At 43.2% G+C, this 18509-nt stretch overlaps 1 protein-coding gene across 4 annotated transcripts in view; it reads right to left on the minus strand.

Moving 5' to 3' along the window:
* Nucleotides 1-18509, minus strand: part of TMEM143 (transmembrane protein 143) — a 78755-nt gene that overhangs the window by 55629 nt on the left and 4617 nt on the right. For all 4 annotated transcript variants that reach the window (XM_068113537.2, XM_068113518.2, XM_068113528.2 and 1 more), the window contains exon 2: nt 10224-10635. In XM_068113537.2, the coding sequence (XP_067969638.2) occupies nt 10224-10520 (297 nt within the window). In that variant the 5' untranslated portion in view covers nt 10521-10635. The remainder of the gene's footprint in view (nt 1-10223; nt 10636-18509) is intronic.

Here is an 18509-nt window from a genome sequence, read left to right on the forward strand (position 1 = left end):
CAACTCGAGATCTCTTTTTTCATTCCAAACATCAAACTCCAATCACAAACTAAGTAGCATTAATATATAAAAATAAACTTTTAACAACATTCGTGACATAAACAAATATTTAAATCCTCATGTGAAGTTCCGTATGGTTGGGTGAATACAATTACGAATTCAAAATCGTAATTGTATTCACTCAATTCCAATCATCAATTGATACTTTAACAAAATACTGTTTTAAATGACGGTTGTATTGGGATATTATCAAACCAGCTCATTGCCGTAATCTGTCCACTTCCGCATTCACGGCAGGTTCGTAACTCATCAGGATTTTCCTCAATTCTGCAATGAAATGTTCATGAAATACTGTTCTGCCGTTTTTAATTTTAATGTCATGTTATTTTGGTGAATTATCGTAGGATTTTACTGCAGGGGTTCCAGGAGATCGGTGCAGCCGTTTTTGCGGTACCCAGGACAATAACGTTATGTGGGAGTCCAAACCTGAAAATGCTGGAGACCAAAGCTGAAATTGGAAAAACATTATAGCCTATTTTACTCCAGGGGGTCCCAGGATTATCCACCTAAAATATCGTTGCGATCGGTTCAGCCGTTTTTGCGGTACCTGGGAACGGACAGACGGACAGACATTTGGTGAATTATAGTAAGATTATGATTTGACATCAGCTGAAGTTCTTTTTGGTCTTCCTGGCACAGAAAACACAGTACCCATTCTGTTTGTTGCACAGAAGTAGCTGACTGGTTATGTCCCTTCGGTTTTACAAGTTGCCATAAATTTGACATGGAGACTATGGCAATGATCTCTACCACTAAGCACTAATGTCTTTCGTCCTTTGCTTCCTTTCCTTGCTTGGTAGTTACATGCATAATCTGAAAATAAATTCCAAATCAGTTTAGAAATGGATAGGTTAATAATGCTAATAGTATACGTTTCTACATTGGGATTAAGATCACTTCTGACCCCAAATATAACACAATATTCCTAAAACATAAAACAAATAATTCCATGCATGGCAGAGGCCTTCATACTCGATTCACAAGCAAATACATTCACACATGAATTTACTGAAAACATCACAAGTTATTTTTTTTGTTCCAAGATATCTATGATTTCAAAATGTATCCCTCAATGTTCAGCAGATCAATATCAGACGCAAAGCCACCTTTTCAAAATTAAAAGGGTGCCATCCTCATAAACATGATGCTATATTTAAAATATACAATACAGAGTGATACTATATGGCTGGATGCAGTATAGAATTGTCTTAAAAATAATAAAGTTTGCAAAAATAGTTATTTTACCACATAAGCTAGTGTTCTTTAGGAAAAATCGATACGTTTTTAGGGGGTTGAGGGTTGCGGGCTTCAAAATCATTTTTCATTGGGGCTCTGTAGCTAAAATGTAAAGGTATGACCTAAACTACAACTCCACCAAATTTTGTGCTTTTATCACAAAGTGAACGATTTTGAGCTCATGCACTCTACTATTTGCCTGTTCTGCTTTAAATTTCAATCCCAAGTTAAAATCCCATATGCTATGCTGCTCTACCCATGACTATATAAATTCAGGCAAAGTACATGCCATACTGCCCTCATTGTTTTTGTCGAGTTCAATTCCAATATTTAGACAATGTTAATTGTGGTGGGGAGGAGGGAAGGGGTGGGATGAGAAATATCAGGTTCAGAGTCTTTTAAACTGTTGGTGTCATGGGAAAAGTCTTTTAAACTGTTGCTTTGCTTTTCCGAACACAATGCATATTTCATCCTAGCTGCCATTTTGTCTGAATCTCGATATTCCCCAACGTTAAGAGTGTTGTAGTTTGTCCAAGTATTGCAAAACTGTGGTTTTTTGGAGTGCAAACAAAGCAATTTGTGTTCTAGTGTCCAAGTATATATAATCCAATGAAATAACGGTTTTAAAGGCTGTAGAAAAAAATAACTTTTTTCGGATGTTTACTGCCATTGACGCACCATCCATTACATTACACCATCTTATTTAACATGTTAACTTAGTTATACCTACCTGTTTGTTTTAACTTAACAAACAGGTAGGTACAACTGTAATAACATGTTAACTTAGTTATATAGATTAAGTTTCCTGTTTGGAATGATTTTCTATTTTGTTTGACTGCCAGACACACAGAGACAACACAACACACAACAACAACAGGCATTTTAAGGCCATTTTCCCTTAATCAGGTTCACTGTGTTAACAAATATAATTTCGCTCAAAATTTTGGGAGATTAGCAAACCTATACATTTTTGGAATAATCAGAGCATGGAGAATCCGAAAATCAATGTTGGCATTTGCACAGACACAGATTTTGGATTTTCAAAATGGCCGCCATAAAATACATATTTTGCGCTATCTCGGCTTCCAGTCAACCTAGAAACTTAATTAAATATGCTAACCCTATGTTTTCTGGGTCAAGGAATCCAATAAAGGCCTCAAAATAGTGCTCAGCTCAGGAGCTCAGGCTCAGGTAATTGAAAACCATTGTCTTTATATTTGTGATATAACTGTATTACATAATACATGATATTGCAAGTCCTTTGAAGTTATAGGTTGTTATAGGAAGTTATAGGTAGTATCAGATTGAACTACAAGTCCTACACACAGGATCTACGAGGTCTATACCGTTCAGGAATATGCTTTTACAGATCTTCATCACTGTCCTGAGTGTCATTTTCGCAAAGGTGTCTACGCAAATGCAAACATTAATTTTTGGATTCCTCATGCTCTGAATATTCCAAAATGTATAGTTTTGCTAATCTCCAAAAATTTTGAACGAAAAAACATAGTGAACCTGACTACCTGCTAGAGCGGGGGTTAGCCTTGCGGGCCCCATTAAAATCCTCTACATTTTGCCCTATTTTCTGCATCTCTCCTTGTTAACCCCCTTGCCCTCATTTCTTCTTCCACCACTTTTAGCCAAATCTTTCTCGGTCTTCCCCGTCCTCTACTTCCTTCTACATTCATTTCCATCACTCTTCTCAAACAGTTACTTTCATCCTTCCTCAACACATGACCAAACCATCTCAACCTGTTTCTCTTTACAGCATCAATCACAGGCTCTATTCCTGTCATCTTTCGCAATTCATCATTTGTCTTCCTCTCTCTCTCAACGATACTCCGCACATTCACCGAACCATTCGCATTTCCACCCTTTCCAGCCTTCGTTGCTGCTCTACGTTCATTACCCATGTCTCGCTCCCATAAATCATAACACTTCTCACACATGCAGCATACACCTTTCCCTTCCATCTCGTTTCCTGCCCACAACATATGTCCACTCTTCTTCTGACCAATACTTCCACCACTTCTCCTGATCTCCCTGTCATTGTCCCTACATTCCATGTCCCAAACCTCAGAAACCGATCTCCACGTCGGGCATCAGACGTTTCGTCGTCATAAATGGAGTGATTTCCACCCTTGCTTCGATCGGGTTCCCCACCTTGAGTTTTGACGAGAGGGAGTGAGGTCCCCCACGGGGTACTTTTTTTTTTTTTTTTTTTTTTTTTTGTATACAAGATCGAGGCTCGTGAAAGAGCGAACATTAATCACACAGAAAGACAAACAGACACATAAAACAAATAACATCGGGAGCGGTAGACAAGATGGGGAGAGAGGGGGAAGGACACAAACACAACATTTGAGAGCAGGGACCGAGAGACATGGAGACATCGAGAGATCTGTGGGAGGGAGAGGGCTTTGGGGGAGAGGCATGTGAAGGGGGGGAGGCATGTGAAGGGGGGGAGGCATGTGAAGGGGGGGAGGCATGTGAAGGGGGGGGGGGTGGGAGAGGTATAAACATATGGACACTGCCAGGATTTCCAGGAAATAAGTTGGAATTTCAAACAAGGTGGATCTGGGGTGAATTAGTGGGGGTAGAAAAGATCAAGGTTATGGATGGGGGAAGATAAGAGATGGTGGTGAACAGCTGTTTTAAAGACCTGGAGGGAGGAGAGGGATTGAAGGGAGTGTGGGAGTTTGTTCCACAGGCGGGAGAAAAGAGGAATGAAAGAGTGAAGGTGAGCAGAGAGCCGAGATTTCGGCAGTTTAACCATCAGAGGGTTGCTGGCAGATCTTGTGCGACCTGTAGGAATATTTGGGGGACAGAGCACAGAGAGAGCTGGGGGAGCAAGGCCGGAGAGGAGTCGGTAGAAGACAGAAAGACCACCTACCTGCCTGCGGTGAGTGAGTGAAAGGCCCTCAGAGATAGCTTCATCGCGGGAGATTCCAATGATTTTGAAAGCTTTGGATTCAACAGCGTGAAGCCGAGCCAGGTGTGAGGCAGGAGCACCAGCCAATAGGGGAGAACAGTATTCCATTGAGCTGCGGATGAAAGCCTTGTATGTGGTGAGGAGCTCAGGTGTGCCGAGGAAGGACTTCGCACGACGGAGGGTGCCCAGTCGGCGACTGGCTTTGGAGGCCAGCTTGGAAATGTGGTTTTCCCAAGAAAGATCATGGCAGATAGTGAGACCCAAAAGCTTGAGTGACAGAACTTCTTGGAGAGGATTGTTGAGAAAGTAGATGGGAGGGTTGTCCAGTCGATCTTTTCGGAGAGACATAGTAAGAGAGTGAGATTTGGCAGGATTGAAAGACATGTTCCACTTGTTTGACCAGTCTGTGATTTTGTCCAGGTCTTCAGAGAGTGAGGAGGCTGCAGACTGCCGATCTGAGGGAAGAGGAATGGAGCGGCAGAGAGTGGAGTCATCAGCAAAGAGATAGAGAGGATTTTCCAGAGAGTCAGAGAGATCATTGATAAAGACCAGAAAAAGCACAGGGCCCAGCACACTTCCTTGGGGAACTCCAGCCTGAAGAGGAAGGGGAGATGAGAGAAATCCATTCAGGGCCACACGTTGACTACGACCAGAGAGGAAGTCCGCAAGCCATGCATGGAGATTTCCATGGATACCATAGGAGGAGAGTTTGGTGAGCAGAGCTGGGTGCCAGACCGTATCAAAGGCCCTTGATATGTCAAGGGAGACAGCTCTGATTTCCTGTTTGGCATTGAGGACCTCCATCCATTGTTGAGACAGCAGAAGCAGCATGTCCAGAGTAGAGTGACCTGGTCTGAAACCAAATTGATGATCAGAGATCAAGCCATTGGAGAAGAGGAAAGATTTCATATCCGAAGCAATGATGGATTCCATGACTTTGCTGATAATTGGGAGCAGGCTGATTGGTCTGTAGTTGCAAGGATCTGTTTCGGGCTGTACCCTGCCCATATGTAGTCGTAATTGTCATGGTTCCCTTTTTGAGGCAATGCTTTTATGGCCGGATGCCCTTCCTGACGCCAACCCTTTTAGTCGCCCCTTACGACACGCAGGGATATTGTGTACCTATTCTAAACCGGAGTACACACCGGTCAGACACACAGAGACAGAGTAAAAATATTTCCTTACTCTGTGCACATGTGCAATCAGGATGAGATTCCATACAATTTGACATATTCAGAGCCAAAGTACTGCCAAACTGCAGGTTCAAGTCCCGGATCAAGTCTTTACAGTGGTATCACAAAACGGGTTACCAGCTGAGTGCCATACCGTGCCTTCATAAGGTATTCAAACCCCTTGACTTTTTCACATTTTGTTATTACAGCCTGAATTTTAAATTGATGGAAAAAAAAAATTGTCACTGATCTCCACACAATAACCCGTAATGTCAAAGTGGAATTTTATTACCTCCGCCACCAAAGGTGGATGGAGTTTATGTTTTCACCCCTGTCCATTTGTGAACAAGATATCTTAAAAAGTTGTGGACCGATTCGGACGAAATTTGGCAGAGATGTAGCGAATGTGACGAGGACGAAATGTTTAGATTTTGGTGAAGATCCGGATTCGGATCCGGCTACTAGAATTTTTAAAGTGATTCTTCACCACTGGGAGATAGGGCCAAAAACGATACATAGCAGGATATCTCAAAAAGTTATGGATGGATTTGGACGAAACTTGTTGGACCGGTTGTTTGTGTGACAAGGAAGAATCTATTCAATTCTGGTGAAGATCCGGATCCAGCTAGTAGAATTTTAAAAGTGATTCTCCACCATTGAGCGATATGGCCAACCAGGCAGAGGTATGCTCTCTACTGATTGCCATTCCAGTTTTCATTATTTTTATTACAAATGAAAAGGTGAAATGTCTCGAGTCAATGAGTATTCAACACATTAGACATGACACACCAAATTGAGCTCAGGTGCATCCAATTTCCTTTGATCATTCTTGAGATGTCTATGCAACTAGATTGAAGTCCACCTGTGGCCAATTCAATTCATTGGATATGATTTAGAAAGAAACACACCTTTCTATATAAGGTCCCACAGTTGACAGCACCTGTCAGAGCAGAAACTCCACATTTTAATCCAAGGAATTGTCCGTAGAACTCCGAGATAGAATTGTGAGGAGATATACAGTCACGTGAAAAAGTAAGTACACCCCATGTAAAGTTTTGACTTTTTCAACATATTTCAACATACAGCTATTTGATCTTCATTTCAACAATATTGATAGATAAAGGTGATATAATATAACAAATATCATGAAACATTTACATTTTGTAGTCCATTGTATAATTTAAATAAACATAAATGCAAATTTCGCATGTGGAAAACGTAAGTACACCCTTGGCTCTAATAGGTGGTATTGCCCCCTTTGGCAGAAACAACCTCAAGTAGGCGTTTCTTATAACTGTCTACCAATCTCTGACATCGACTGGGAGAAATTTTTGCCCACTCCTCCATGCAGAATTCTTTCAGCTGTGCGATGTTTGAGGGGTTTCTTGCATGCACAGCTCGTTTCAAATCCCCCCACAATATCTCGATGGTATTTGGATCCGGGCTTTGACTTGGCCATTCCAGAACCCTCCATTTCTTTCTTTTCAGCCATTCCTTGGTGGATTTACTGGTATGTTTAGGGTCATTGTCATGTTGCAAGGTCCACCTTCGGTTGAGCTTCAACTTTCCAACAGATGGCCTCACATTATCCTCAAGCACCCTCTGGTACAATGAAGAATTCATAGTGGATTCTATGATGGTGAGCTGCCCAGGCCCCGATGCAGCAAACCTGCCCCAAACCATAATATTTCCACCACCATGCTTTACAGTTGGTATCAGGTTCCTGTGGTCAAATGCTGTCTTTGGTTTTCGCCAAACATGTCTTCTGGTACTGTGGCCAAATAGCTCTACCTTTGACTCATCTATCCAGAGCACATTGTTCCAGAAGTACTGGTCTTTGCCAAGGTGTTCATTGGCAAACTTTAGTCTTGCCCTGATGTTCTTTCTGGACAGCAAAGGTTTCCTCCTGGCACACCTCCCATGTAGATCAAATTTGTGCAGCCTCTTTCTAATGGTAGACTCGTGCACTTTGACATCAACAGTGGCAAGAGCTACCTGTAGGTCCCGTGATGACATTCTGGGGTTCTTAGAGACTTCTTTTAGCATCTTGCGGTCTGCTCTCGGGCTGAACTTGCTGGGGTGGCCTGGCCTGAACAAGTTGGCAGTTGTTTGGAATCTTCTCCACTTGTAGATGATCTTCCGGACAGTCGAATGATTGATTTAAATTGTTTGGAGATCTTTTTAAATCCCTTCCCAGACTCAAAGGCATCTATAACCTTCTTTCTGAATGCCTCAGAGAGCTCTTTTGATCTAGGCATGGTGACGCCACACACTTCAAGAACAATGAACAAACCAAACGAAATGTCTGAGGTTTAAATAAGACTGGTTCCTCCAAGATCCTCTCTAACGATGTTCTAATCATTTGCACCTGAGCTGGTGCACCTGATTCTAATTTTAGGTATTTGAAGTAGTGATAAATGTCGGGGTGTACTTACTTTTTCCACATGCAAAATTTGCATTTATGTTTATTTAAATTATACAATGGACTACAAAATGTAAATGTTTCATGATATTGGTTATATTATATCATCTTTATCTATAAATATTGTTGAAATGAAGATCAAATAGCTGTATGTTGAAATATGTTGAAAAAGTCAAAACTTTACATGGGGTGTACTTACTTTTTCACATGACTGTAGATCTGGGGAAGGGTATAAAACAACTTATAGAGTGTTGAAGGTTCCCAAGGGCACAGTGAGCTCCATCCTTAGGGAATGGAAAGAATAAGGAACAACCCAAAATCTCCTTTGAGATGGCTGTCTGCCCAAACTGAGCAACTGGGCAAGAAGGACCTTGGCCAGGGAGGTGGCCAAGAACTGAATGACTGTTCCATTGAGAATCTATGGAAAGACTTGAAGATTCCAGTTCACCGACGCTCCCCATCCAACTTGAGAGCTTGTGCAAATCTGCAAGGAAGAATGGGAGAAACTCCCCAAATCCAGATGTGCAAAGCTGATAAAAACATACCCAAGAAGACTAGATGCTTTAATCGCTGCCAAAGGCGCTTCTACAAAGTATTGACTCAGGGGGTTGAATACTTACGTACATTTCATATTAATTTATTTCATTTTTAATTATTTTTGAAAAATTCTATAAAAAAAATTTAAAATCCACCATGTGTAGATCAGTGATAAAAAAAAATCTCAATTTAATCCATTTTTAATTCAGGCTGCAATAACAAAATGTGAAAAACGTCAAGGGGAGGGAACATGAACTGATGAATGGCCATATGTGGACCCAATTCCTGGAGAAAATGTTAAATAAAGGTGTTATTGTTGAATTTAAGCAGGATGCGCTATTCTTATATTCAGAAGAAAAATAAATGGGTTTAAACATCATGGACCCTTTTACTAACACCGCAGTCCTTATCCACCGCCCTCCCTTGCAGTCAAAGACAATATTGGTTGTGAGAAACGAGCACTGCAATTATGCACCCACATAAGAAGCTGTGCTATATTGTTACGCTACACCGTGGTCTGGAATAATACTGTTACGTTTGTAGGGGGTAGGCAGGGATTACTTTAGTGCAGGTAGAATGTGTAGGTAATATGCTCCGAATGTCATGTAGCCGTCTTGATGTAAATAAGTCAGCTCTGGGTGTTCGAATCAAGTGTTACGTGTGGCCATATGGAGGGTGGCTCTTGTGTTAATTAGCTCAGGGATTATGGGTAAATTTATCCCCTGTATGTCGTTGCCTCTAATTTATTCCTCTGTTCCTTATGACACCGCACTGGACACATAGCCAAGCCACGCAATCAACCTCCTAATTAAGCTCACTAATTAAAAAGCTAACCGGAAGCCAGGCATGAAGCACTACCGCCGATTACCCCGACTTGGGAATCGCGCAGGACAGTCAGCTCCGTGGAGACATGCCCAAAGAGCGGTGATTCGGCAGGGATTTTGATTGACACAATGACGAGTAAGAAGCAACTCGCTGATTGGTGAAAGAAGGACAAATGACGTCAAAGCCTTAACGATAAAGGAACGCGCTGGCAGACATTTCCTCTTTTTGCTTCTGGTTTTGATCGCGTGCAGTAGGCATTTATCTCTCTCGATTCTGGATGCGATAGTGGACAGTCGTGTGTCGACGTTCCTTCTTGCTCTTGCGCCTTCTCTTTCTGCATCCATAGTGGACAGTTGCATTTTGCTATCTTACATGAGGAGGATTCATCGCGGGCGGCCATGTTCCGAGATCTTACCAGTGGTCGTGAAGAGGCGGAAAGGAGAGCTGCGTTTTCCCCAAACAAGAATGACGAGCTGCGCGGCAACTCCCATTCGCGTCACGCATGGAGCCAGAAGCAAGCGAGACGCAAAGCGAAGCCTGGTTTTTCCGCCCACGTGCTATGCGGAAGAGCGAGCGCATTCCCCTGCCAAGGCCTGAGACGATCGTTGACGATTCCTCGCGAGATGCACCAGTCGAGTTGCGCTAAGTGCCATAGATAACACATTTTATTTTTTATATCATTATATTTCTCTTTGTCTGTGTACTGAGTCTGTATGGAGGGTCCCTTAATTTAGGAGTTTAGTTTTATCGTGCGTTTCTTTGTTACCGGCATTTTCTTTAATAAACCTGTTTATTTTTGTACATTTTAAATCCGTGTTGTCCGAGTTACTTTATCCAGGGTGAAGACGTCGGGTGGAAGCCGTTCAGGTAAGCGCTCCGGTTCCCCCCCCCCCCCCAACTTGCCCCCACACGTATCCTCCGCTATATTTTTGACTGAACGCCTCGGAGTATTAAGCTCGTTTTGGTCATCCGTGTTACCCTGCGGTGTTCACCAACCAAGGGTAGTCACACGACAATACATTAAATGGCATTACAAAACCTTTTCAATCAGCTGTGTAAGCTCTTGGAAGTTCAGTGGGATGGCACGCTCCTTGTACTCAGCCTGGGCCTCGGTCCACAACTCGTCTTTGCTCCTTCCGCGTGTCCAGAACTCGGCCACCGTATTCATCAAAGCCTTGATGCTTTCATCATCTCTCTCATTCTGACCATGTATCTCCCTGGCCCCCTTTCCCTCATCCAGTTGTGATGTTGTCATTCTCATAATTTGTGAAGTCCCTCGCATAGGATTCCACCCAACGTTGATCCGTGACCCTGCAATATTAGCAAGGTCACCCATAGTGCTGCTGACATGCTTCCAACAAGGGCAGGCTAATCGGGTGATGCCGGAATGGGAAAGCAGCCACAAAAACCGAATGGCACCATGGCAGGATGGATTCGCCACCACAAAAGGTCTGTTAGGGTTCAGGTTGGAAAAGAGAAAACAAAAAGAGATTATATACACACATATACTACCGGTCAAAAGTTGTAGAACACCTCAATTTTTCGAGTTTTTATTGAAATTTAAGCAATTCAAGTCCAGTGAACTAGAACGGGCACTCGGTAGAGCGCATACCTTCGCCGCAGCTACTGTTCTGTACTTGGCATGGGAGTGTAGGGAACAGAACAGTGAACAGTTTGGTGCTGATTTCATGCAAATCGGATAAGAATTGACCGAGTTATGACAAAAAACGCACATTTTGCAAGGTCGTGACCCCCCTGACCTTTGACCCGATTGCTCCCAAAATCTAATCAAATGTGTCCCGTATAATAACCAATCATCCCACCAAATTTCATGCAATTCGGTTGAATACTTTTTGAGTTATGCGAATAACATACACACACACACACACACAGACATACAAATAAATACACAGCGATCAAAACATAACCTTCCGCTTTTGCGAAGGTAATAACCTGAAATGGTACAAAGTTAAGCAGTAAACTGCTTGAGGTTTAAAAAAAAGTTTATGTTAGCAAAAACGGGGAAATAATGTAAATTGCACAGTTTTATTGCAAAAAAAAGGTCTTCTTCAGGGAACAAGTAATGGGTTAACAACTTACAGCTGTTCTGCAGCAACATAAGTAAATTAAGCATTGAAAGTTGATGCAAACAATTCATACAGGTGTCCCAACCTCTGCTGATTACTTGATTACAAACCCCCTGTCAGTATAAAAGCAGTATTGGAACAGACTGTTATTACACCCTCTGAAGCATTATTTGGACAATATTGCACTGCAGGAAGTAGTATATTGCTATAATAATGGCGAGAAAAAGGCAATTAACAAAGGAAGACAGGCAGACCATTATAACCCTTAAAAGTGTAGGTCTTTCCTTTGGAGAAATTGCAAAGAAAGCCAAGGTGTCAGTGAGTACACTTTCCTACACCATCAAAAGGCACTGGGTTTCCTACACCATCAAAAGGCACTTGGAAACTGGAGGAAACTCTGACACGAAAAGGTCTGGCAGACCCAAAGCCACAACAGAATCAGAAGACAAGTTTCTTAGAGTCAACAGCTTGCGTACAGGTGGCTCACAGGACAACAACCTCAAGTCGGCATTTCTTATAACTGTCTACCAATCTCTGACATCGACTGGGAGAAATTTTTGCCTCCGCCTCCATGCAGAATTCTTTCAGCTGTGCGATGTTTGAGGGGTTTCTTGCATGCACAGCTCGTTTCAAATCCCCCCACAACATCTCGATGGGATTTCGATCCAGGCTTTGACCTGGCCATTCCTGAACCCTCCATTTCTTTCTTTTCAGCCATTCCTTGGTGGATTTACTGGAATGTTTAGGGTCATTGTCATGTTGCAAGGTCCACCTTTGGTTGAGCTTCAACTTTCCGACAGATGCCCACACATTATCCTGAAGCACCCTCTGGTACAATGAAGAATTCATAGTGGATTCTATGATTGTGAGCTGCCCAGGCCCTGATGCAGCAAAGCTGCCCCAAACCATAATATTTCCACCATCATCCTTTACAGTTGGTATCAGGTTCTTGTGGTCAAATGCTGTCTTTGATTTTTGCCAAACATGTCTTCTGGTACTGTGGCCAAATCGCTCTACCTTTGACTCATCTGTCCAGAGCACATTGTTCCAGAAGTGCTGGTCTTTGCCTCGGTGTTCATTGGCAAACTTTAGTCTTGCCCTGATGTTCTTTCTGGACAGCAAAGGTTTCCTCCTGGCACACCTCCCATGTAGATCAAATTTGTGCAGCCTCTTTCTAATGGTAGACTCATGCACTTTGACATCAACAGTGGCAAGAGCTACCTGTAGGTCCCGTGATGACATTCTGGGGTTCTTAGAGACTTCTTTTAGCATCTTGCGGTCTGCTCTCGGGCTGAACTTGCTGGGGCGGCCTGGCCTGAACAAGTTGGCAGTTGCTTGGAATCTTCTCCACTTGTAGATGATCTTCCGGACAGTCGAATGATTGATTTCAAATTGCTTGGAGATCTTTTTAAATCCCTTCCCAGACTCGTAGGCATCTATAACCTTCTTTCTGAAGGCCTCAGAGAGCTCTTTTGATCTAGGCATGGTGACGCCGCACACTTCAACAACAAAGAGCAAACCAAACTAAATGTCTGAGGTTTAAATAAGACAGGTTCCTCCAAAATCCTCTCTAACGATATTCTAATCATTTGCACCTGAGCTGGTGCACCTGATTCTAATTTTAGGTATTTGAAGAAGTGATAAATGTAGGGGTGTACTTACTTTTTCCACATGCAAAATTTGCATTTATGTTTATTCAAATTATACAATGGACTACAAAATGTAAATGTTTCATGATATTTGTTATATTATATCACCTTTATCTATTAATATTGTTGAAATGAAGATCAAATAGCTGTATGTTGAATTATGTTGAAAAGGTCAAAACTTTACATGGGGTGTACTTACTTTTTCACGTGACTGTAGATATATATATACTACTGTGTTCAAAAAGTATCCGACCTTTATTTTTCGTGCGTAAAAAAAAAGAAGCTAGGGAGGCGTTGATTGGTGCACGTATGTAGGCGATCCTAATGCACACGCGTGAATTTTTTCCCACCTGCAGACGCTGTCATTCGACGGCAGACCACCGATGAGTGAGGACATGTAAGTGAGTGCCGTCGGATTTTCGTTTTTGACAAAATGACGGAAAGACTTGAACAACGCTACTGCATCAAATTTTGTGTAAAGCTTGGCGATTCCCAAGTGGAAACGATCCGCAAGATTCAACACCGTTCATTCCATTATGAAGGAGGATTTGGGCTTCAGGAGAATCTCAGCGAAGTTCGTACCAAAGCTGCTAACGATTGAGCAGAAGCAACTCCGTTTGGAGATCGCACAGGACATGCTGGAGACTGTGAACAGCGATCCCAGCTTCCTCAACACAGTGATCACTGGCGATGAGTCCTGGGTTTATGGGTACGACCCAGAAACCAAGTTGCAGTCATCACAATGGAAGCATCCAACATCCCCGAGGCCAATAAACACAAAATTTGATGCAGTAGCGTTGTTCAAGTTTTTCCGTCATTTTGTCAAAAACGAAAATCCGACGGCGCTCACTTACATGTCCTCACTCATCGGTGGTCTGCCGTCGAATGACAGCGTCTGCAGGTGGGAAAAAATTCACGCGTGTGCATTAGGATCGCCTACATACGTGCACCAATCAACGCCTCCCTAGCTTCTTTTTTTTACGCACGAAAAATAAAGGTCGGATACTTTTTGAACACACTACGTAGATCTGCATTCGGACATGAACCAAAATTTAATCCGCTTGTTCTTGTCACCTACCCAACTCATCCACTTAGTTATGTCATAACCTGTCCACAACTTTTTGAAATATCCTGCTATATATCCTTTTTGTCCCCATCTCTCAATGAGAAAGAATCACTTTTTAAAAATTAGAAAACTCGCGTCTGGATCCGGATTCGGATCTTCTCCAAAATCAAAATGATTAATCCTTGACACACTCCCAACCCATTGTGGAAGGTCACTTCCATCATCAAGATGACTCACTTTTTCTTTGTTCAGTTTAGGAGAGTTATCTCCCGCTGAATCTCAAAATTAATACTTAAGAGAATATTGACACCTTCCAGATTGATTGTTCAAATCATTAGCACACTTATTATAATTGATTTAATACGTGCATAATCATATATTCAATGACTGTGAAGTATACATCTTACCCTATCTTTTGAGGTTTAATAGGCCAAAAAGGAGACCAAGGTTTGCATGGGAACACTATGTCTTTGATATCTGTGAACGAATCCGTTTCTCAGAGCGAAGCAAATTCCTTTTCTAGCCAACACCATATGTGAATGCATATCTCCTAGCTTGTTATCTTTTGGGGCTTATGGTGAGTTGAAGACCAGACGTGGTAATGGCGCTGCTGTAAAACACCTCATGATTTAGTCTGAGTCTGTGAATCCTATAAAAACCCAGTGTTGACTCTGCCAAAGGAGCAGATTCACTGAAGACGTTTTTTTTTTTTTTTTTTTTTTTTGTATACAAGATCGAGGCTCGTGAAAGCTAACATTAATCACACAAAAAGACAAACCGACACACAAAACACAAAAAACAAGGGGAGCGGCAGACAAGATGGGGAGAAAGGGGGAAGGACACAAACACAACATTTGAGAGCAGGGACAACGGGAGAAATGTGGGAGGGGGAGGACTTGGGTGGAGGTGGGAGAGGATTAAAACATATGAACACTGCAAGGACTCTGGGGTGAATTACCGGGGGTAGAAAAGATCAAGGATTTCGATGGGGGAAGATAAGAGATGGTGGTGAACAACTGTTTTAAAGACCTGGAGGGAGGAGTGGGATTGAAGGGAGTGGGGGAGTTTGTTCCAGAGGCGGGAGAAAAGGGGAATGAAAGAGTGAAGGTGAGCAGAGAGCCTAGACTTTGGCAGTTTAACCATAAGAGGGTTGCAGGCAGATCTTGTGCGACCTGAAGGAATATTGGGGGGACAGAGCACAGAGAGAGCTGGGGGAGCAAGGCCGGAGAGGAGTCGGTAGAAGACAGAAAGACCACCAACCTGCCTGCGGTGAGTGAGTGAAAGGCCCTCGGAGTTGACTACATCGCAGGAGATTCTAACGATTCTGAAAGCTTTGGCCTCAACAGCGTGAAGCCGAGCAAGGTGTGAGGCAGGAGCACCAGCCCAGAGGGGGGAACAGTATTCCATTGAGCTGCGGATGAAAGCCTTGTATGTGGTGAGGAGCTCAGGTGTGCCAAGGAAGGACTTCGCACGACGGAGGATGCCCAGTCGGTGACTGGCTTTGGAGGCCAGCTTGGAAATGTGGTTTTCCCAAGAAAGATCATGGCAGATATTGTGCTGTGTACTTCTCGTTGTATCTCTGGTATAAGTGTATGCTGTTATTGGATCGTGATTATTTGATATCCTTGAGTGTAATCTGCCCGAATAATAAATATTTGTAATCAATTGAATTGGCTGGACATCAAATTTGTTCAAACCCTGAAGCAACAAAAATTGCTGCAACACCATCCACCACGTTTCGTCCAAATCCACCCATAACTCTTTGAGATATGTTATACAGGGTGTCCGAAAGGTCTGGAATCATAGGAAAAAAATTTTTTCAAAGAATATGCTCAACATGGTTCCCATCGACTTCCAGGCACCTTTGCAGACAAAGTACCATGTTTCTCTATATTCGAAGGAGCATAAGAGGATCAACATATTGACAGGTGACAGTAATTCGCTCTTGAAGATACTTCAGGGTTTGGATATTTTCAAAATAAACTTTTTCCTTGAGGTAGCCCCAGAAAACAAACAAGTGTGTGGAACAAGTGTGTGTCTACCCTCAGGAGAGCCAGGAAACAATAGCTCTCTACTCTCAAGACTGAACTCTCAAACCTGTCTCCCTCTTCCAAATCCTGGTGGTGTCTGGTCAAATCTGTTTCTGGTGTTTGTATGCCCCTCCATCCCCTCCCTTACCTCAAACAACTACACAGCTGACTCCGTACGTGAAAAAGCTGAATGCCTCAACTCTGTGTTTGCCTCAAAATCTTGTGTCCCAACACCGTCTCTCTCTGTACCCACCATACCCAGTTGTACCCAGCTGCTCCTCGACTCTGTCCTCTCCTGAGAAGGTGGAGAAGTTTCTGTCAATCCGAGACTCCGATTCTGCAACTAGTCAGGGCCCTTAGGGATATTTTGGGGCCGTTTGGTTCAAATTCTTCCAAAAGCACCAAATTTGGCCCAGATGTTGCCCATGCCATACTCTTTCGATTTTTGACAGGCGCCAAGACGGGCGCCCCCCCCCCCCCCCGGGGGGCCCCATATTGGCGAAATACTAAATGGCCGCCACCCGGATTAGAGGAAAATCAGTTAAATAACCAAAATGGTTGGAATCATGTATGATACCACTTTTCAGGGGTTTTCGAGGTCGAGGAATCCAATTATGATGTTATTTTGATGATTCGAGGTCAAGGTCAACCCTCAAGGTCATCTTAAAGGTCATTTTTGAGTCAAACATGTCGGTTTTTGAGGTTTTTTTTGTCAAGATTTACGCGAGGTTCACCATTTTATGTTTCTGGGTTGGGTAATCGAACTCTGACCTTATTTTTGACAATTAGAGGAAATATTTACATGTCTATTTCCTAATTTTCAGGCATATGCAGTTCATCAGTCCAATTACAAAGGTATGGATTTTGATGTTTTATGAACTGTATGCAATATCCTTGTGTTTAATTTTTGTGCGATCATGATCCGGGTTCATGTATACATGATTGTATACATGTCATAAATATGACGTCATAGGTCATGTGACCTGGCGGCCATATTGGATTTTATGAAAACCTTAAAAATGGATCCCTGCCTTCATTTTTCGATCGATTCATTTTGAACTTTGACCACTTATAGTACGCCATGTGATTGGATGCATATCCTAATTATGACGTCATAGGTCAGGTGACATGGCGGGATGGACCGGTATGGTCCCCGGATCATAACGCCCTTGGCGCCCGTCAAAAATCGAGAGAGTATGGCATGGGCAACATCTGCGCCAAATTTGATGCTTTTGGAAGAATTTGAACCAAAATATCCCTAAGGGCCCTGACTAAACTGGACCAGACGGCATCAGCCCACGGGTCCTAAAATCCTTCTCAGCTGCTCGTTCAAACCCTCTCCCTGTTCGCTTGACCCTCTCGTTTGCTCAAGGTCATCTTCCATCTGCTTGGAAATCAGCCAACATTACCGCTTTACCCAAAAAAGGTGCAAAAACAGATCCTTGCAACTACAGACCAATCAGCCTGCTCCCAATTAGCAGCAAAGTCATTGAATCCATCATTGCTTCGGATATCAGATCCTTCCTTTTCTCCAATGGCTTGATCTCTGATCATCAATTTGGTTTCAGACCAGGTCACTCTACTCTGGACATGCTGCTTCTGCTGTCTCAACAATGGATGGAGGTCCTCAATGCCAAACAGGAAATCAGAGCCATCTCCCTTGATATATGTGCCTTCGATACGGTCTGGCACCCCGCTCTGCTCACCAAACTCTCCTCCTTTGGTATCCATGGAAATCTCCATGCATGGCTTGCGGACTTCCTCTCTGGTCGTAGTCAAAGTGTGGCCCTGAATAGATTTCTCTTATCTCCCCTTCCTGTTCAGGCTGGAGTTCCCCAAGACAGTGTTGTGGGCCCTGCGCTTTTTCTGGTCTTCATCAATGATCTCTCCGACTCTGGAAAATCCTCTCTATCTCTTTGCTGATGACTCCACTCTCTGCTGCTCCATACCTCATCCCTCAGATCGGCAGTCTGAAGCCTTCTCACTCTGCAGACCTGGACAAAATCACAGACTGGTCAAACAAGTGGGACAAGTCTTTCAATCCTGACAAATCTCACACTCTCACCATGTCTCTCCGAAAAGACCGACTGGACAACCCTCCCATCTACTTTCTCAACAATCCTCTCCAAGAAGTTCTATCACTCAAGCTTTTGGGTCTCACTATCTGCCATGATCTTTCCTGGGAAAACCACATTTCCAAGCAGGCCTCCAAAGCGAGTCGCCGACTGGGCATCCTCCGCCATGCAAAGCCCTTCCTTGGCACACCTGAGCTACTCACAACATACAATTACAAGGCTATCATCCGCAGCTCAATGGAATACTGCTCTCCCTTCTGGGCTGGTGCTCCTGTCTCACACCTAGCTCAGCTTGTTGTAATCAAAGCTTTCAGAATCATTGGAATCTCCCGCGATGAAGCTAACTCTAAGGGCCTTTCACTCACTCACTGTAGGCAGGTCGGCGGTCTTTCTGTCTTCTACTGACTCCTCTCCGGCC

The sequence above is a fragment of the Myxine glutinosa genome, chromosome 1 (assembly GCF_964187855.1).
Source record: "Myxine glutinosa chromosome 1, kmMyxGlut1.1, whole genome shotgun sequence".
NCBI classification, from domain to species: domain Eukaryota; kingdom Metazoa; phylum Chordata; class Myxini; order Myxiniformes; family Myxinidae; genus Myxine; species Myxine glutinosa.